The sequence below is a fragment of the Ochotona curzoniae genome, unplaced genomic scaffold, assembly GCF_017591425.1.
Source record: "Ochotona curzoniae isolate NIBS_2020 unplaced genomic scaffold, NIBS_Ocur_1.0 patch437, whole genome shotgun sequence".
Taxonomy (NCBI): Eukaryota; Metazoa; Chordata; class Mammalia; order Lagomorpha; family Ochotonidae; genus Ochotona; species Ochotona curzoniae.
In genome coordinates, this window is record NW_024467014.1 from 714751 (window position 1) to 735475 (window position 20725).

A 20725-nucleotide genomic window follows, 5' to 3' on the forward strand; every position below is an offset into this window, starting at 1 on the left:
TGTGGAAGATTTGGAGGAAGGTATCAGGGTGGGTGGCTGCTCGACTTCTATTGCAGTTCTCTGCTTTATGGCCTAGGGAAGCATCAGAGGATGGCTCACGGATGGCCTCTGCCCCCACAAGAGTCCTGAGGAGGTTCCTGGCTTCAGATCAGCTCAGCTGCAGCTATTGCGGCCATTTGGGGATGATGACTGGGCTGAACATGGCAAACCAGGGACCCAGGTAATTGAGCTAATCTGTCCCTGGTTGGCAGGGTTACTAAGAGACACCTCAGGCACTTTCGTTTCAGTCCCTTCTCTGCTGAGGAGATGGCAAGTGCACCCAGAACCCTAAAAGTGCTGTGTTGCTGCAGCCAGGCTGGGAACTGCTCTCCGCAAAGTGAAACCCCTGGCAGTTTGTGCTCTGCTGCTTGCACCCTTGAACTCTCTTCTGAAAAGTTCTCCATAAAATACCCCCTCCTCACCCCTTTCTCTTCCCTAGGAAAGAGTCGTCTGTACTTGGCCTCTCCCTCCTCCCTTCCAACTCAGCCTCCTGCGCTCTTCCTCCTCCGTGTCCCCAGCCTCACCCCATCCTCTCTCAACTCTCACCTCACTTCCTGCCCTACCTCTTTGCTGAGATCCACTGCAACCCAACTCCGGCTCTGCCCGCCTCTTCTGATCTCTCTTGAGCTGGAGCATCCTTTATTGTAAAAACAAACATACTCATTTTCTTAATTTTTTTGAAAGGCAGATTTATATATATATATAGAGAGAGAGAGATAGAAAAATCTTTCATCCATTGGCTCACTCCCAAATGACCACAACAGCCAGGACTGGGTAAGGCCAAAGCCAGAAGCCAGGAGCTACATCCATGTGGGCAGCAAGGGCTCAAGCACTTGGAGACGTTCTGCTTTCCTGGGCATGTTCGCATGAGCTGGATGGGAAGCAGAGCAGCCAGGATGCGAATGAGTGCCCAGCATCACAGAAGGCGTTTTAATCTACCCTACAAGCTGCATACCACTAATTCGACCTTAAAAAAAGTATTTATTTTAAAAGCAGAATGACAGAGGAGGAGGAGGAGAGAGAAAGAGAGATCAGTTTTTAATCCACTGGTTCACTTCCCAAATGGCCACAATGGCCAGAGCTGAGCCAGGCTGAAGCAAGAATGAGGACCCACCCACGTCGGTGCAGGGATCCAAGTACTTAGGTCATGCTCCACTGTCTTCCCAGGAACATTAGCAGGGAGCTGGATGGGAAGTGGAGTAGCTGGGACACAAATCAGCACCCACGTGAGATGCCAGCACTGCAGGCATCAGTTTAACCCTGTGCATCCACAACGCTGACCTCATCATTATTCTTCAACTTGGGAGGGGACATTCTTCAACTTGGGACAGCCCAGAGACTTCTGGGTCTGCTGTTTACATCCTGCAGGTGCACACGCACTTCCGATGTGAGGAGTTGGGAGGCTTGAATGTGAGCACCATAAAACAAGGGGGACGCAACCTCGAGGGGAGCTCGCAGCACCGTGACCAAGGACCCGGTCCTCAGGATATGCCTGCACGTCCACTTCCTCGGTAGCACCTCTGTCCTCTTTTCAGCTCCCTGCACCATCTCCTGGCCTGAGGGTTTCCTGGACATGTGTCCAGCACTGCCCTCGTGTGGCCTGGGTGGACACAGCAGCCTCCCAGCCAGTCCGCCACCTGGCACTGGTTCTTAGCCTAGCCTCCTAGGAATCTGGGTGAAGATCCCATCCCAGGAGCACCGGCTTAAAGCCGAAGCCAAGGCCACTTCACGGTCCAAGGGGTCCTGGGAGGTCACCATCCACTGCCACCTGCTCTGTCTGTCTGTCTCAGAACAAGGCATATCCACAAAAGAGCAAGCTGAATTTTTTTTGCTTCTGTTGGATCAATAATCATTTATAAAACACACACACACACACACACACAAAATGCCTGCCCTGGTCTTTCCCACGATATCAGACCTTTCTGGTCTCACTCCAGGGATATCACCTCCTCCAACCCTGAGCCCCTTCCCAGTATAGGGGGAGCAGGGGAGGGGGGCGGTGCGCTGACACAGAAGCTGGCCCCTCCTCCTTCCGAGCTGCCAGTGTAGGCCCTGATTATGTCACGGTGGGTGCCAAGCCTTAGGTACATCAGCTGCTCAAAGCCTCCCTGTGTCCATTTTGTCCATCGTAAAGCGGAGGTCCTGGTAGGCGGCATGCCGGGGTGAGACGCGGATCTGGCCAGATCCTCAGGATGGATGGGGGGAGAGCACAGGCAGGGTCCTGGGGCAGCAGGGTCTGGCCAGGCAGGGCTACAGCGGTTTGCCAGGGGTGCCCTCGGTGACGGCCCGCGTGGCTTGCTCAGGGATGCGGCCTGGGTCGGTCAGGATACAGGTGGACGTGCTCAACTGGCGGAGGGAGTTCAGTACGGCTGGGGTGGGGTGGGGGAAGGGAACAAGAGACGGTCATCGGTGGTCAGGCCCTGGAGTGGGGAGCTGCGGGGAGGGGGACGGGGGTGTGAAAGCAGCAGTGTGGCGACACAAAGGGACTGGGCCAAGACTGAGGTCCCCCGCCTGGACGTGGGAGTGAAGTTATGTCCAGGGGACCTGGCACAGTGCAGCAGGCTGTGTGGCTGGGCCTCCCGCAACATCCCCCTCCCCCCCTACACACACACACACATACACACACACACAGAGTGGGGCCAGCAGGTGGGCTCACGTACTGGGCCGCAGAGCCGGCAGGGAGCAGTACTGATCCAGCCATGCCAGCGAGGTCTGACGGAGGCTGTGCAAGCTGGCCGTGGACACCATGCCATTGAAGGACTCGAATAGTGGGCGGATAAGGATGCTGAACTGGACCCAGGTCAAGGAGCAGGTCTGAGGTCAAGTTAGTGCCCTCCCCCCCACCCCCACCGTGCTGTCTGATCTCAAACTCTGGTGTCCCCCATAACCTCAGTCCACACTCCCTGAAGCCCCCTCTCTTGCCCCCAGCCCCAAAGCCTGCTTGGCTGGCTCTCTGAGTCTGGTCCCTCCAGCTCTTTGTTTAGGGCCTGTCTGTGAACAAGAACTTGACCCTAAGTCCTTTGTGGAGGACTGAGGAAGGAAGTCGATTCTGTCTCCTGCAGGCCTCGCACCAAAGTTTAGCCTCACCCAAACCAGCCCCCATCTGTGACCTCCACCCCACCCCTACTCTACCCTCTATGCCATCGCGGACTGCCGAGCTAGGATACCACCCAGAACTTCCAGTTGTGCAGCGTACGGGTGCGAACGTAGTCCTCGAACATATCCCGCATCTGGTCGAAACGCTGGTGCGTGATGGGCACCCCGGTGGCCGGCAGCTGCTGCTGGCACAGGCTGCAGGATGCGGGCGGTGGGACTCAGGGCTGGACGTGTGTGGAGGTGCGCGGCACCGGACTGCATCCCCAGTCCCCACCAGCTAGCCAGCCTGGCCGCCTGTCGGGGGGCGGGGCCCTCGCCTGCCCCTGCCGGGAGCCCCGCCGCCCGCCTACTTGATGGCAGCGTTGAGCTCCTCGATCTCGTCGCGCAGCTGCTGGGCTTCCTCCTGCATGGCGGCGCGCTCCTGCTGCAGGACTGCAATGTACTCGGCCGTCTTCTGCAGCGTCGTGGCCTTGCTCACCTGCGGGCGCCAGCAGGGAGCGCTCAGGCGCTGGAAGCCCAACGAGAGACACCCCCACCCCATGCATCCATCCATGCATCCATCCATCCATCATTGCATCTCACACCTGCGGAGGGAAGGGATGCGCACCGAGCCCGACCTGCCCCGGAAGGCCTCAGGACGTTAGGAAGAGGTGGGAGGAGGCAGCTGGACGTGATCTTGGCCATGGCCATGGGGTGGGGGCGGCCGCCCCGAGGGAGGGGGGAGAAGGGGGAAGGAGGGGAGAGAGTTATACCTTGATGCTCGGCTGGGCGCTGAGTGTGCTCACTAAGCCATGGAGAGTGTCAAAGCCCAGCTTGATATTAAAGCGCCGCTTCTGTTCGGCTGAGATGTGCGTGATGCGCCGGTTCTCGGTCTAGGGGGAGCAGACATAGGGGGCGGCAAGGTGAGAGGGTAGGGATTGGGAGTGAACCCATGCAAGGGCTTGCGTGAATGGGTGGGCCTTGGCGTCCCCACCTTGTTGTCAGGTCGGCCGCGGCTCAGGATGGGTGGAGCAGGTGAGACAAGGATGCTCAAGGCCGCAGGTCCAGGCGCTGAGTGGAGCTCCCCCGAGGGCCGACGCTCGGTACCTGCAGCAGGGAGGGAGCCATAGGCGGGCACACTGGAGATGGAGTATACCCTTGTCCCTGCTCTGCTCCCTCTCACCCCTTCATTTCCCTCCTCTGCCTCCCTCCACCCCCTCAGAATACTGCAGTCCTCGGGTCCCCTCTTTACCGCTGGGTGCTGGGGGTGAGAGTCGTTCCACTTTGGGGACCAGCAGGGGCCTGGGAGGGGCCAGGCTGGTGGGGCCTGGTGTTGGTCTGGGCGGTGCTGGGGTCAGCACCGGAGGAAAGAAGGTGCAGGGGTATTCAGGTGCCGGCTCCTGCTGGGGTGGAGGAGTGTGATGGTGACAGCGGAGGAAAAGTTCCTGGACTCCCCTGCCCGCCCCCCAGGGCCACCTGCTAGTCAACTTACCGGGGATTCTGGGGGTCGCAGGAGGGCACTGGGGGCCAGTGGTGGCTCCAGAGCATGCTCAGGCTTGGCTGTGCAAAGGCAGGACGGTGGAGGTAGCTCACTTGTTCAGGACCCCAGCCCAGGGACCCAGTCAGCTTTCAGGCACAGCCCAGGTCCCTAACTACTCAACTTCTGTCCCACCACCTTCCTCCCCTGCGTTGAGCTTACCCTAAGCTGCACCCCTGCCTCCAGCTCAGGCTCCTGCAGGCCTCCCTGCAAACTCACCTGCAGCAGTAAGCAGCTGTGTCAGGCAGGGGTTGTTACTTCTGGCAGTGGCAGTGACTGTGGGGCCAGCTGTGGCAAGGGCCAGGGTTGGGGGGCTGACTCTCTGTCCTCTGAGGGGTGCAGTGGGGGGCTTGCCTTGGGAACACACACCTTGGGGTACCGCGAAGTGAGGCCCGAAGCCTGACTCAGAATACCCAGAGGGGAGGTGGTCCAGGGGGAAGGGGCTGGAGGTGGGGCCTGGCACCTGCTGTGAAGTGGGAGGAAAAGGGGCGGGAGTGGGCAGTGAGGACAGACCAGGGGCCGGAGGGACCGGAGGGGCGGTTGGGAAAGGGAACCTGGGAGAAAAGACAGGCTCTTCCTGCAACAGAGCCGCTGTCACCACTGGTGAGGGCGTCAGGGCTGAGAAGGGGGCTGGGGTGCAGGGCTCCAGGCCATGCACCTTGGCGAGGCTGGGGCATTGGAGGAGAGGTGAGGTTGCAGGATGGGGCGGGAGCTTGGGCTTGGAGTCTTCAGGAAGGAGGAAATCGGAGCTCAGGAAGGCATTGGGCTCCAAGGGGCAGCTGCTCCGAGCCTGGTTGGGGGAGTGCGGGGTGGGGGGAAAGAGAGGTGTTCAGGGAGCAGAAGGGGAGAGTGAACCCCCATAGCCCCCACCTCACACCGCTTCTGCTGTGGATGACTGGGCCACTGGGCAGAGAGGAGGAATGACCCCTGCCTTCCGGCGCGCGCGCACACACACACACACACACACACAGGCACACATATACACATATCCACACAAGTGCCTACATGCACAATACAGGCAGGCACAGCAGGGAGATTGGTGAGCAGAGAAGGAGACATGTGTACACAAATCAGCCTCAACGAACAGCATCCATTTTCCTGTCCCACCAACCCCAGCTGCCCCTTGGAGCCAATGCCACCCTGAGCTCCAATTTCTTCCTTCCTGAAGATCCCAACCCCCAATCCAGCCAGCAACCCACCTGTCGCTCACCCATCAGTCCACTTGTCACTCATCCCTCCATCCCTGTTCCTGTCCACCTCCCAGCCCACCTCTGCCACTGAGCACCCTCTGATGAGCCACACAGCCCCTAGGCTCATCCATCCACCCATGTGCTCACTCACTGCATAACCATTTCCTGGGTACTCTTACATGCCTGAATGGTACCAGGGTCACAGGACCCAGTGCTCAGGAGACATTGCCCTTCCCAGCAAGGAGCTTACTTTCTGAGGGCAGAGGAGAAGCTCCTCCATGGTGCCCTCTCACAGCCCTGACAAGGGGGCGAGAGGTTGACTTCCCCCAAGGGCCCTTAAACCAAAAGGATCAATCACTTCCTTCGTCTTGACCGTGAAAACCTACAATTCCCCCACCCCAGCCTCCCTTGCTTCCCATGACAGAGGGGGTCTTCTCTGCCCAGCTGGACCGTGCCTTGTCTACGGCCATCATAGGTCGTCAGACAGGACATCTGGGTGACGCGGGGGCGTATGGGAGGTCTCAAGGTGGGCTCACCTGCAGGCGGCTGTGTCCCGGGAGGTGAGTCAGACCCGTGGAGGCAGAGGCGGAGGCTGAGGGCACGTCAGAGGTCAGGATCCCACTGCTGAAGAGGGAGTCGGCCATGGGGATAAAGTTGGGGGGCTCCGGGAAGGTCGGGGGTGCAGGTGTGTGAGGGGGCCGGTAGTTGGTGAAGAGATCTGGAATTGAGTCACAAGGGGCAGCAACAGTTAGGGTTTGGGCCGGGCTGGGAGACAGAGGGCGGAGAGTGGTCATCTGGCCCCATCCCCGAGGAGGAGGACCACGGGTGTGTATGGGGGCGTGATGGCGGGAAAGGGGGGCGGCCCTCACAGGAGATTGTGAAACTGGGGGAGTGTCTGTCTCACTCACGGGAAGCTGCGACAGAATCAATCTGGGGCTGCAAGGGTTCCGCGAGAGGTGGGGGCTGGGAGGAGGGACCCCTCGAAGTGACCTGCTCCCGGGACCCCAACCTTGTCCCACAAGGACCACTGATGTTCCCCCTGCCTGCTTCTCATTGCTAATTCCATTGGATTGAAATAGGGGGTACAGAGAGGAAAGGGGAGGGGTGGGGTGCAGGCTGGAAGGTCAGGAGGCAGGGGCAGTGCCCCAGGGCAACACAGGGTCAGAGATGAGTTGGGAGTGACAGAGGTCAGGGCTCAGAAGGGCTGGGCCCAGTTAGATTTGCTGCTAAGTTATCCCATGGGACTACAAGAGCAGGACCTGGGGGTAGGGTACAGGGTCTTAATGGGTGACAGACAGGACCCCAGGGTGGGCTCAGGGTATGGGGAGATGCAAGAGGCTTGGAAAGGGGGCTTAGAAGCCCTGAGGGGCCAAGCAGGAGGGCAAAGCGGATTGTGTAATCCTTGGGCTATTCTGGTTTTGGGAAGCAGCCGCCCCGTCAGCCTGACCACATCCCGGGCCAGTGCGCCGCCTGCCCACCCGTTCCCTTCCGGCCACCTTTCTCTGACCCGATCAGCCGCGTCCTTTCCAATTCTTGGGGCCTCCCATTGCCCACATAAACAAGTGCTGCCCCCACCCACAACAACCCTTAGCCCCACATTTCTTTCCGTTCAGTCTCACTCCTAATCCCCACCCTAGCCAAGAGATCCTTTTTTCATCCTTACACCATAAGAAGGCTGGATAAAAGTACAGTGAACCCAGGATGCATGGATATCTGGCATGTACATATGTGTATGTATGTATGTGTATTTGCATTCACAAATACACATGTGACTGCCAGACCTGGGGTCTGAAAGTCCAAATGGCTGACCATGGAAAGATCAGTCAACGGTATGTGTGCCTCCCCGGGTCTTTGGCACCGTTGTGATGGCCCTGAGTGTGCCCCCATGGTGACATTACACTCAGTATACGCATGTGCACTTTCGCCCACGGCCACGTGTCCATGCAGATGGCTTCTTGCCATCCGTCCACAGAGGGATCCAACCCAGCAGCTGGTGTGGGCATGTGGTGCTGAGGCTCAGCCTCTCCCTGTGTTGCCCACCGTCCATGCCCAGGAAAGGCCTGCTCCATCCTGGCTCCCTGCTGATACGCACCCTGGGAGACAGGCAGCAGGGGATGGTTCAAGGACTTGGGTCCCTGCCGCCCTTCCCTCCTCCTGCCATGGCAGACAGGACTGGGTTCCTAGCTCCTGACTTGGGTCTGATCCATCCCTGATTATAGTAGGACTCTGGACCAAGGAGATTTAAGTTTGTCTGTGTGCCATTGAAACAAAATGAATATTTTAAACGAAGCCCTCAGAGGGACTAGGTGGGACAAGACCCCTTTTGCCTCCCCTACCTGGGCGCTAGGGGGCCTTCACCATTAGCCTTGGCTTCCGGGAGCATCCCTCCCCCACCCCCAGCACACAAGGGCAAACCCAGCCCAGTTCTGAGCCACCAGCTATCCCCTTACTATGCAGTCCTCACCCTGCCTTGGGGCACTCACTTCCCAGCCCAGCCACCTACTGAGCCCCAAAACAGCCCTGCTCCCTGCCCCCATTCCTCTCTCCCTCTCTCCTAAGGACTTCCGGCCCCTTCCTGGGTTTCTAATCTGACCTTTCCAAGAAGGGACTTTTGGGGAGACACTCAAGAGAGGCAACCCCAGTGATCCTGGTGCTTGCTGACCTACCAATGCACAGAGCACATGAGGGGGCCAGCCCAGCCACATGGCAGCAAGCCAGGGTTGACAAAAGTGGATTCCTGGCTCTAGTCTGCCTGGGCTTTGCCCAGAGCCTGGATTACCAGGGTAATCAGAGTAGGGGTGTGGGATGGGAGCGCGGCGTTGAGTTCCTACCTGTAGCTGGGGTCTGGACACCCACCCACGGCTCCTGCCCTTGCAGGCTGCTCTGCCCTTGGGGCACTGCCATCCACAAACACTTCTGCCCCTAAAAGCTCCCACCCAGCCCGTGGCTGGGGGCGGTTCCTCATTCCCTAGTTCCCGCCCCATAGGCTTCTAGTCCCAACCTTATAGGCCTGTACCTCTTGACTGACAGGACCCTGGGACAGGGAAGGGGAGGAGTTGGGTGCGGGTTACAGAAACTAACCTAGGGACCTTCTTTGAGCCCCTAGACCACGGGGGAGACAGGCTGAGAATCTAATACAGCTCCAGAGACCCCCCCCCCAAACTGCAGGATTAGGGAAAGTGGTCTCCAAGATTCACAGCTCAGCAAGGGAAGCAGCAACATATGCCCAACATGGGGGGAAGCTGAGGCCTTAGTGGCCGCAGGCCCAGGAGACAGAGGCAGAGGAACTTACTATCTTGTTTTACACATTAGTCTGTAATAGGAGACAGAATCTTCCACCTGCTGGTTTGTAGGAGGACATTGTGAGCCTGGAAGGCCAGCGAGCACAGGTTTGCAGTTCATTGGACAGTATTTGCATGGCAATAACCAAATGGCTACCTTTGGTATAAACAGCATGTAAATGAGAACACCTAGCGCGATGTAAAGACTAAAGGAATTCCAATCTAGAGTGCGATAACAGTTGATGGTTTTGTTTATGAGCTCGATACTTCCTCCCCTACCCAATACGGACTTTCAGAGTATAAAGTCTGATGCCCCTAATAAACTTCGGCTTTGACCATCAGTCAGGGTCCACGCGTGTTATTATCGGCTCTGTGCACCAAGTCCATCACTGCGGGACAGCGACACTGGTTCACTGTCTATATGGCTGCAAACTGTGGGGCTGGATCAGGCTGAAACCAGGAACCTGGAACTCCATCCTAGTCTCCCAAGCACTTGGACCATCCTCCACTGCTTTCCCAGGTGCATAAACAGGGAGCTGGATGGGAAGTGGAGCAGCAGGCACTCAAGCCAGCACTGTGATAACGAATGCTGGCATCCCAGGCCATGCTGTGCTATAACGCTGGTCCTCAGGATTTTTTTTTTTTTCTTTAAGATGGAATTTTTTCCCCCAAGATATTCAGGACTGAGAATCATGCTTTTATATTAAATATACATTTTTTATATTAAATATAAATAAATATATATATCTTTCATTTTTATTTGAAAGAGATACACACATACACACAGAATCTTTGGTTCTCTACCAAATGGCTGTAACAGTGGAGCCAGGAGGAAGCCTGAAGCCCAGACCGCCAGCCACCTCTCTCCTGGAGAGGTGGCAGGGCCTCAGCAACTAGAATCAGCACCTGCAACTTCCAGAGTCAAACTCTGATACAAACTGTCAGTGTCTTCAACAGTGTTGTCCAATGCTCCAAACCTCCCCCCTCCCCCCAAGAAATGTTCTAGAAGTGAACTTGATGGGCTCAAGGGTACCAACATTTGTAGGTTAGTAGAGATTGCCAAATGGTTCAAAAAAATATTATATATGGTTACATATCACCTGTTTAAGGTGCAGGTTAGAATGCCACAACCCAAGGGCCCCTGACCTGATGGCTTAATTGGCTAATCCTTATCTTGTGAGCGCCGGCATTTTTTATGGATGCCAGTTTGTGTCCTGGCTGATCCACTTCCCATCCAGCTTCCTGCCTGTGGCCTGGAAAAGCAGTCAAGGATGGCCCAAACCCTTGGGACCCTGCACCCACGTGGGAGACCCAGAAGAAGCTCCTGGTTTCAGATTGGCTCAGCTCTGGCCACCTGGGGAGTGAAGCAGTGGATGGAAGATCTTTCTGTCTCTCCTTCTCTCTAAAAATCTGCCTTTCCAATAAAAAGATATTTTTAAAGGATTTATTTATTTATTTTTTATTAGAGAGTCAGATATACAGAGAGGCCAGAGTTGAGTTGATCTGAAGCCAGGAGCCAGGAGCCTCCTCCATGTCTCCCACACGGGTGCAGGGTGTGGGCTATTCTCGATTGCTTTCCCAGGCCACAAGCAGGGAGCTGGATGGGAAGTGGGGCCTCTGGTACATGAACTGGCACCTATATGGGATCCCGGCTCCTGCAAGGCAAGGACTTTAATATATATATAATATTATATATATTATATTAATATATTATATATATTAAAACATCCAAATATATATATATATATTTTAAAGCAGAGTGCCTGGGGCGAATGCCAGGCTCTGCTTCCTACTAATTCAGAGTCTGCAGGGCAGCAGCAACAGCCTAAATGATTTGGTTCCTGCCACCCACGTGGGAGACCTGAATGGAGTTCCACGCTTCTGACTTTGGTTCTGGTCCAGCCCTGGCCGTTGAAGGAATCTGGGGAGTAAACTGGCAGATGGGAGCGCTCTCTATTCTAAATGCCTCAATGAAACACATGAAAGGGGCCAGTGCTGTGCCATAGCAGGGTAAGCCTGCCCACTGCAATGCCAGCATCTCATAGTGGCTCCGGTTCGAGTCCTGGTTGCTCCACTTCCAATCCAGCTCCCTGCTGTTGCACCTGAGAAAGCAGTAGAGCACGACCCCAGTGCTTGGTCCCCTGTGACCCCATGTGGAAGATTCAGAAGGGTCTGGCTTCATCCTGGCTCTTCCATTGCAGCCATCTGGGGAAGTGAATTAGTGGATGGAAGATCTCTGTATAAGTCTGACCTTCAAAGAAACAGTTTTTGTTTTAAAGAAGATGAGAAATATCCCTAAGAATCCACCCAGGCCGCTTGCCCAGGACAGGCCTGAGGTCTCCTAGTCAGTACACCTTGACCTTGCCCACCTGAGATTTCCATGAAGTCATCCAGACTGGGCTGTAGGGGTGTCAGGTCCGGCTGAATCATGTCAGCATTACCCACGTAGGCTGGTGGTGAGAAGGCGCAGGGGTGCCAGTCAGAACCAGCAACCCCAAGTCCTTCTCCCCCTCCCCCCCCCAGCCCAGCCCAGCCCCATGTCCCTCACCCTCCTCCGGGGGCAGCTGCAGGGGAGAGGGCCTCGGCTGGGTCATGGTAAAGAGCGTATCGGAGATGTCGGATAGAAAGCAGTCGAGGCCCAGCAGCTGCCGGCCGCCCGGCTCCTCCTCGGGGCCTCCCAGCAGCACAGGCACCACGCTGGAGAAGAGCTGTTCGCACCATCGCTCCCCCGGCGGCCACCCCACTTCTGGCTGGCCAGGGAGGGAGGACACAGCACTTACTGCCTGGGGAAACCGCCCTGGCCACACCCACCAGTGTTGGAGGACCTGTTTGCTATCTGGAAGGTCAAGGGCATCTCCTGGATTCCCTACCAGATAGATACCACTCTCCTCCCTGCCAGGGGTTTCCTGATGTGAAGAGATAAGGGGACCCCTTTGGGCATCTTTATGCCTTTTTAAGGGAAGGCTGGGGGTCCCTGTGTCCTTAGCATCCTCTGCTCCCACCCAACAGGCCTCCTTTCCCTTGCCCACAAGCCTGGGGGTCCTCTCTAGTACTGCACCCTCCATTCCCAGGTCCCTGGCCATTCCTGCCCTGTGTGCGTAGGCCGAAGCTGCACCCACCTGCTTGGGGGCGAGGAGGTCTCCTTCCCGGCTGGACTTACGGAGCTGCAAGAACACAGAGTTGGGATGCCGATGCCCCTGTTCCTGTCCCCGCTCCCATCCCGGGGACCCCGAGGTGTGTGGGGAGAAAGCTGCGCCGAGCGCGCCCGGCCGCACGGTGGCGATGTGGACCCGGTACTCCCAGGAGGGCGCGAGGCGGGCAGGCTGGGGGGGGGACATCGGGAGTGGGCGACAGGAGCTGGAGGGGACACTCCCGACTGACCCGCTTCTTGTAGTAGATGCGCCACTTGTGGTACTCGCGCATCACCACCTCGATGCGCCTCTTCCAATAATTGCCCTCCAGGACCACGGCCTTGGCAGAGTTCGGGGAGACGGGGTTCAGCAGGAAGGTGACCCTCCCAAGTCCCACCCCTCCTGTTGCCCCAAGGCAGGAAGGGAGACAGTCCTGGGTCCCCGCGGTAGCTGGGGACTACCTCTGGTTTTCGGTGCTCATCTGCCTCCGGACCCTGCAGGGGAGTCACGAAACCACACACGGGGCTCTTCCTCCGCTGCACATCTGAAAGACAGGGCGTGGGGTGGGGTTCTCAGTCCTCTCCCGAAAAGGGATTGGGAATCAACATACTCCTCTCCCACACCTCCTAAGGGCCGCCTCCTGCAGGAAGTTCCCCTAGCCTGCTGCAGCCCTCAGACTGGCACAGGGACTTCCCACACCTTCTCCATTGTGGCCGGGAGCTGCTGGCCAGGTGGGTTTGCTAAGTAATGGTTGGGGCTGAGCTGTCCCAAGGAGGGCCTGGTCAGGCTGGTAGACCAGATGCTCTTTGCTATGTGCGCCGCCTTCTAGGGAAAGCAGAGGGGTGGGGGTGAGATGGAGGCTTGTACTGCCCTTCCCATCAGCCTCCAGTCCTGACCTCTTTGCTAGAATCATTCCTTCTGCGTCTGCATCACAGTTCCCATCTGGATCTCCCAAGGCTTGCTGGTCCAACCCTGGCCTCCCATTCCCTCTTTGCTTGGCCCCTCCCATCTCTGCCCCCTCCCCAGCCAGACCCCCACCTGTGCCTGTACCTGCCTCATTGACCCCCCCCCCCCCATGCCTGTGATCTGGACACAAAGCTGTTGCTTGCCCTGCCTGCCCTTCTCACACCCCACATGGCCGCAGCACAGCCCACCCTCTCTGGTCTGAGTTGCCAGGGAGTGCCCCTGCCTTGACCTGCTCAATCTTTAGGATGGCCCCTCCTCCAGGAAGCTTTCCCTCCCTCAGATCCCAGGGTCCTTGCTGCCTCTCCCTACCTTTGCCTGTCATTGCTCTGCACACCTGCCTCCCTGTCTCCCAGCTTCTCTAGGGAGCAGGACAGCCTGTAAAGAGAGGGGGTCCTGGCAGGGGAGGGGCTCCCAGTAGAAGAGGGGGTTCCAGCCAGTTTCCTCTGTGACACCCATGGGAACACAAGGAACTGAAATAGGCAGGCTGAATCCAGGAGCCAAAAAACTCCATCCGGGTCTCCCATGGGAAGGTGGCAGGGACCCACCTACTTGAGCTATCCACCTGCTGCCTGCCTCCCAGGGTGCACATTGCACATGAGCAGGGAGCTGGGGCTGGGAGCAGAGCCGGGGCTCAAATCCACACACTCATATGGGAAGCAGGTGTCCCAGGCAGGGTTTTAGCCACTGCATAAACCGCCCATTGGGAGTTTGTGCATTTACCAAGCTCTGCCCTGAAATACATCTCTCCAATACATCACAGGGCACTGAGAAAGGGGCGGTGTGGTGGAGGACTGGGTCTGACTTAGACAGCAGATAAGAGGGGTGTAGACTCCCAGGTCTCCTGGGTAAGATGAGCCCAAGGTCAAGTGCTGATTGGGTAGAGCCTGCCTTCCCCCTGACCACACTGCTGTGAGGTAGGGGTGGGGAGCCTGTGTTCCTGTGGCTTCCTGGGGGCTCCCCAAGAAGTTAGTCCTCTCTTCCTCGGGGACATGTCCTGGGCTGGGGACCTGCAGCCGCATCAGGGTGCTGGAAGCTGCAGCTAGGTGGCAGAGATAAGAAAAACAAACAGAGATAAGGTCAGGTGGAAAGTCCTTCCAGCCAGGAAGGGTGGAAAAGTGCCCTGGGAGCATGGAGTGTGTGGGGGGCGGTAACCAAGAAAGGATCTGAGTCAGGGAGGGCACAGGTGCCTGTAAAGAGGAGGACCAAGCCCAGCTCCCCGCCCCTGCGGTTTAGGGACTAAGGGGAGTCCTGCTGTTTGTCACATACATGCCTGCTGTGAGCTGTCACCATCACCACCATCATCATCACCATCACCACTGCCATCATTTTCACAGCCAAGCTCCTTCCCTCCAAGGAACTCAGAGAACTCCTCACCATGAACCTGGGACCTATTCTTACTCTCACCTTACAGACGAGGAGGCTGCAGCCATAGGGCATGCCCAGATCAGCTCTAACTGAGCTCTGACACACAGAGCCTGGAGTCCCCACGGCAGGAGAGGATGGGGGGGGGGGGCGGGGAGAAGACCCTAGGCTGGGGGGAGCAGCACTAGAACTCCTCAGGGTGACAGTTGTGTGTCCCAGGCAGCTTTTATATGCGGAGAGGGGGGAGCTTGAATGGGATTTGGGGGGACGCTGCATACTGACTCCCCCTGGTTTCTCGGCTTTCCAGCTAAGCCAGGATCTGTCAGCAAGGGCTCAGAAATGGTCGTGAGCCCAAGAACCATTTGCTCCTGCACACCCCAGTGGGCACCCATGGGTGCCCCTGAATGCTCCTGGGAGGCTTGGGAAGCAGACAGTGAGCCGACTGAGAGTCCCAGGCTCCGTGTGGTGGGAGAGTCCCCGCTGCTGGGTGAACCTGAACACGGTCACTTGCTTTTTGAGCCTCAGTCACTCATCCACAAACCGGAAGTAGGAAGATGTACCCTGCGGTGTTGCCAAGGCAGCCTTGAACCTGGGGATTCATGCAAGTGCTCGGCATACAGGTGGATAGGAACCAGCACACATGCCCTGCCCTCTGTGTGCCTGGGTGGGGCAGAGATCAGCATGGGACTGGGAGAGAAAAAAAAAAACGTGTGTGGCTCAGGACTGGGTCTGACTGCCCTGGAGAAGGCCCTAGCACAGGACTGGCTGGCCCACATTCAGCCACTGCTGCCCACAGTGTCCCCAGATGAATGGAAGTAACCTTCAGAGGACACATCCTTTATTGGACAGTGTCTTAGTGCCAGGCCCTCTCACACCTGCCGTCGGCACGTCACACGCTGGCTTCACGTTAGAGATAAGCACACAAGTTCAGAGAGGGTAGTATGCCTACTTGAAGTCACACAGCCAGCCAGGGGGCAGAGACTGGGTCGCAAACCAGCTCTGGGTTTGACTCCAAGGCCAGAATCTCTTCCAGTACAGGCCATGATCTCTGTAGCAAGGGTGGGGGTGTGTGTGTCCCTTTTCTCCCAAATCTCCATGGAGGGGTTCCAGCTGGGAGTATAGCCAAGGTGACAAGGAAAGACTGGCAGACACCTGCCAAGGTGACACAATGTCCCTCATAGTATCCACTGCCCACTCCAGTGCCCTAATGGGCAAGGCACTCTACAGGTGCCTGTAGAGGGAGTGCTTGGGACATTGGATGGGCCAACCCTCAAACCCACCTTGGGCCTTGCCAGGCATCCTTGGGGAACTATATTCCCTATATTCTAGGAGAGAGGGGTGGTCAGAAGCCACTAGTGGGTCCTAGTGTCCCCCCAAGAGGCTGACAGCCCCCTACCCTGAGGGCACAAGGGTCTTCCCTGGATGTAACTCCACCCACTCCAGTGCCCTGCAGCGCTCAGCCCACTGCCTGCCGGTGGGGAGGCCCTCGGTTCCCACTCACACTGGATGTACCAGGCCCTCCAGATGGCGTTGTTGAGGCGGATCTTGTCTCGGCAGAGCAACTTGAGGCCTTTGAAATTCTTCCACTTGGGAGAGACCAGCTTGCCACTATAGGGGGAACAGGGAGGAGGTGAGTCAAGGCTGGGGTCAGGGAAGTGAGGAACCCAGGCAAATGAGCCCTACAATCCTGCCCCTCATTGATCGTGCTCTTAACAATACTGCTCTCCCAGGCAGCCGCCGCCAGGGAGCCACCAGGGCCTGTGACATTGTGGGGACACCGTGCCTGGACAGAGTGTCGGTGGCCTCAGATCAGAGCTTTCAGGCTTTGCTTTGCCGGTCCCCTGTGACTGTCCAGGACTGCAGCCATATGGTTGGAATTGGGAGATGGGAGTGTAAGATGACTAGTCTGAGTCAGTGATCTTGAGACATGACCTTGACCCTCACTGTAACCCTAGGGGTCCATCAAGTTCACAGTGGTGGGAGGTGACTCAGGCCAAGGTGCTGCCTCCAGGGAAGTTGGCACTCCCTCCTTCCTTCCTCAGGGGCTATAAGCCAGGACTGTGCCCCAGTGCCCGGTGTGTGCCCTCCCTCCACTCCTTACCCATGGGACAGGCTTAACTCCCAGTGTCAGATCCTTTGGGAAAGGCAGGCCTACTCTTTTTCCCAAAGGGGCCTCTCCCTGGCACTGGGGTCACAGGACAGGGAAGAGGTAGATGCCAGGTTGAACTTCTTAGCTCCTCCCACAAACCCCAAGCTCATGGGTCATTGAGTCCTTTCTCCTCTCTGGTCTCCAAGCTCCTGTGTTTGCTTTGGGGCTGGTAGTTGCTGGCGAGGGGAGACAACGGGCTCATTACCCAAATGGAGTTTGGTATCCAACTCTCCTGGAGTTGGATAAACACCATCTGGCTAGGAAGGAGGTGGGGGAGTGGGGCTAGAAGGGACACACTGACCCCTCCTGAGTCAGCCGCTGTGGTGGCACCTGTAGGTGTGTGGGGGAGGCAGGCCTGCCTGGATCCTAGCACCCCCAGCCTGGTGTTTGTGGCCTAAGTAGAGGTGGCAGGTGTGTGTGGTGGTGGTGGGGAGAGGACTGTATCCCAGTCCAGGAGGAAAGGATGGAGAGCTGAGATCTGAGGGACCCAGCCTGGAACAGGAAACTCAGGGCCAGGTACACTTTAATTGGTGGAGAGAACTTAGGACCCTCAGGCACAAACCCTACATCCCCCTCCCCCTTGCTCCATAACACCTTGCAGGAACTCCCCTTCCTGCCTGCTGGCCCTCCCACCTTACCCCACCCCTACCTCACTCCCATCCCCACCCCACCCCACCCCCCAATCCCTGAGGCTGATGTCTGCACCGGCAGTCAGTTCTGACCATGAACAAGAACTTTCTAGGAGCTCACAGAATCTGCCTCCTGGCCTCTCGGCTGCCGCCCGCCCACGCACACCTACAGAACACAGTCTCCCTAAAAAATCCCTCCCCTCCATTCTCACTCTGCCCTCTCCCCGGGGGAGGGGGAGGGTTAGAGACCAGGCTCCAGGCCACCCTTCTCCTCCCCCTCCTTTTCCTCCTCACTAGCGTCCCCTCCCACCATTGGGTCCCACCATTCTCTGCTATCTGCTACACCCTGGGAAAGTTGATTCCTGCACTTTCTAGGAAAACCCCTAACCTTGGGGTGTTGGGGAGGGGGGCTTTGAGGACTTCCACTCTGACTCAGTCTGAGCCTCAGCGTTCCTCCCCACATCCCTGGCCGCTGCCAAGCAGGGTAATCCAAAGGCTCCCTTGGGGACAGTACCAGCTCCCAATCCCTGGAGCGGGAGGGGGGGGGAGGGGGTTCCCAGCCAAGAGCTTGGAGTGTTTGGGGGAACAGGCTGGACCCTCATCAGCCTTCAGTCAGCTTCTGAGTAGGGGAGCAGTTTGGGGGTGCACTGCAGCCTGATCCCTTCTCCCTACTTACGACCCGATGGGGGAGGGGAATGCTGCAGGTGCTTGGGTCCCAGCAGAGCAGGTGCATGGTGTTGTAAAGCAGGAAGCTTCTTTGGGGGTGCGGATGGGAAATGGGAACTCTTTGGGGAAAAGGGGTGCCGGCGCTGGACGGACCAGGACCTCAGATGCCCTGTCACAAGCAGTCTCGTGATGTCCGGGGAGGGACGCGGGAAGGGGTGGGGAAAGGGACAGGGAATTTGAACTTTCCACATCGGTCTGGCGCCCTGGACTATCAGGTTGCAACAGGACCTGGGCCCGGGGCCAGAACTTGTGGGCCAAGGTTACGTTGCCTCCAGCCAATGGGGTCTTGGCTGGGGTGGCCGCGATCTGGGTGGGGGATGGGGTTGGTTAGGAAGGCGACGCTCCCCGGACCCGAGCTGTGTCCGCACCCTAACTTGCAAGCGCCCCCCGCAGCCTTGGGGGCAGACGCCGGGTCGGTAGCCAACGGTTTTCAGGAGGGGAGGAGGCGCCGCGGAAGATGAGGATGTATTTGCACTGAGGAAAGATCAAGACGGACTGATCTCCCTTCTTTTCCCCCATTAAGGTCTGCGGTTGATAATTTATCCCGGTCCCTCCGCTCTGAGGAACTTTGCTCCGGGGCACCGGGCCAGGACCCCGGTTCGCGCCCTCCTGGCGGACGCGGGGCGTGGGAGCAAAAAGCCGGGGAGCGGCGGGCGAGGCGCCAAAGCGGTGGGTTGTGGGGGGTAGGGGTGCGGGAGACCGATGCCGACAGGTGCGGCGACCCCAGCAGGCAGCCCCGCGACTCCCGCTGCTCCTGGCCATGCATCTCCTGCAAAGCCCTCCACCCCGCGACTCTGGACCCTCGCGAGCAAGACCATCCTTGACCCAGAGGGTCAAGAAAAGGGGTCCCGGACGCTAAGGGGGCCAGGCTGCATGTAGGTGCTCGGACGGATGGAGGGACCCCGCTGTGCAAATGGGAGCAAGTGACCTAAACTGCGGGAAGCGCACGGGGTGTGGGGGTGAGACGGAGGATCCAAGAACACGAGGGGATCCCCGCATGGGTCTAGGGGGGATGGGCAAGTGGGGCGCCCCCAGGGGAGGGCTGATGGCCGGGAGGGATGCGGAACCAGGGAGGCACTGGTCCTTTGTAGCCCACAGGATGAACCTGGGTTGGGGTGCTGGGAGGAGACAGACACCCGGGCCTGGGGTCAGAGGGTGCTAAGGGTGTGACCAGAGTTTCGGGGTGCAGCCTGGAGCTAGGGCTTGGTCGGGTTATCCGGGGTGCTCCGGAGCGGGCCCTCACCTGTAGGCTAGACTCAAGCACTCGAAGAGACGGGTGAGGGTGGGATCGATGCTGCGCGGCCCGAAGTCGGAGAGCCCGACCGGTCCCTCCTGGTCCCGCCGCCGGGTCAGTGAGTCGCTGTGCGGCGACGACACCATGAAGTGTCCGCTGTGGATGACCTGGGCACGCAGCAGGCCTCCGGCGCCGCGCCGGGCATTCGGGCCCTCCGAGTCGGTGTCCGAGTCCGAGTCCGGGCTGGGCACGGCCCGCGGGACCTGCAAGTCCGCGGCCAGACCCGCCAGCGCCCGGGCCATGGTCATCGCTGCTGTCGCCTGGCCCCGGGGGCTCGGCCGAGTGGCCGCGGCGGGCTCGGCCCTCCAGGCCTCGTTAACATAACCACACCTTCCTCCGCCCGATTGGCCGCGCAGGTGGGCGGGCGCGGCTGCATTAGCATAAGCGATGCACCAGGTGTGAAGGGCGCAGCCTCAGGTGTTGGCGAGTCCTCGCCTGCAGCCTCTGCTTCTAGGGGACCACTCGGGGTCCTGGCAGGACCGACAGGGCTGTCCAGTAAGGCAGACCCTCACTCCTGGGCCCCCCAGCGCCTCGATAATTGGGGGGGGTTCTCATTTCCAGGGACGGGTGAAGCCTTGATCCATGGAGAGGTATTCACGAAAAATACTCACAATCATAATACTAAAAATTCAAAGTTAAAAAATAAAATTAAAAAGGAAAAAAGACAAAATAGAAAACCAACTTTAAAAAGCGAGACATTTGCATTTCTCATCTCCTCCAGGACCCTTGAACAAAATCCTCAAGAGATGGGGTTCAGAGGCACATCAGGACCAAAGCATACCCAAAGGATTGTTCTAGAAGATTCCAAACTTCACAGCTAGGCTCAGCCACCGCCATCCTGGGGGTGGATTAGGGTTGGGGGATGGAGGGGCAGAAGCCTGCAGGTCCATGTGAACCTGTCGGGGCACTGTGGATAGTGTCACGCGGGGGGGGGGGCAACAGGAAGTGGTGGAAAAGGGACTGGGGAAAGTCCGGAGTGATGGACACAGCCCCCTTGGCTCCAGAGTCTGGGTGAAGGTCCCAGGTCCCAGGGTGAGGGAAACAGCCACTCCCATCCCTTCAGGAAGTCATCTGGCATTCCCAGGAACCCCATGGCTGTGGCGGTGGCCGTCCAGCTGCTGCGTCTGTAGGTGACCCATTCTCCCAGCCCCTCTTCCCGCCAGCAAGACTCGCCTTGGCTCCCTCTTCCTCTGGGACGGCCAACTCACTGAGCAGTCCCCAGGGTCGCTTCTGACCCCACACCACCTGCCTGGCTTGTCCTCAGGGTTAAATCCAGTGATTCCTTAGGGTCCTTGGTCCAAGGTCATCACTGCAGTCAGTGCCCCCACCCTATGCCTTCCTGGGGC

The 20725-nt window shown here is 58.2% G+C and overlaps 1 protein-coding gene across 4 annotated transcripts; it reads right to left on the reverse strand.

The window, feature by feature from the left end:
- Positions 1-1999: 1999 nt before the first annotated feature.
- Positions 2000-19627, reverse strand: LOC121167994 (carbohydrate-responsive element-binding protein-like). 4 transcript variants are annotated; one of them, XM_040997737.1, is made up of 17 exons: positions 19329-19627; positions 16083-16189; positions 12715-12797; positions 12504-12593; positions 12238-12286; positions 11671-11868; positions 11492-11572; positions 6378-6559; positions 4871-5441; positions 4607-4674; positions 4367-4517; positions 4109-4221; positions 3888-4007; positions 3486-3613; positions 3207-3330; positions 2700-2829; positions 2000-2408 (listed from the first exon to the last, which is right to left on the reverse strand). In XM_040997737.1, the coding sequence occupies exons 1-17, from the start codon at positions 19625-19627 to the stop codon at positions 2290-2292; spliced, it is 2613 nt and encodes an 870-aa protein (XP_040853671.1). In that variant the 3' UTR covers positions 2000-2289. The 4 variants fall into 4 exon arrangements, with proteins under 4 accessions (XP_040853671.1, XP_040853675.1, XP_040853672.1 ...); XM_040997741.1 differs by having other exon boundaries at positions 3486-3556; positions 3888-4001; positions 19329-19621; XM_040997738.1 differs by having other exon boundaries at positions 3888-4001; positions 19329-19621.
- Positions 19628-20725: the final 1098 nt, after the last annotated feature.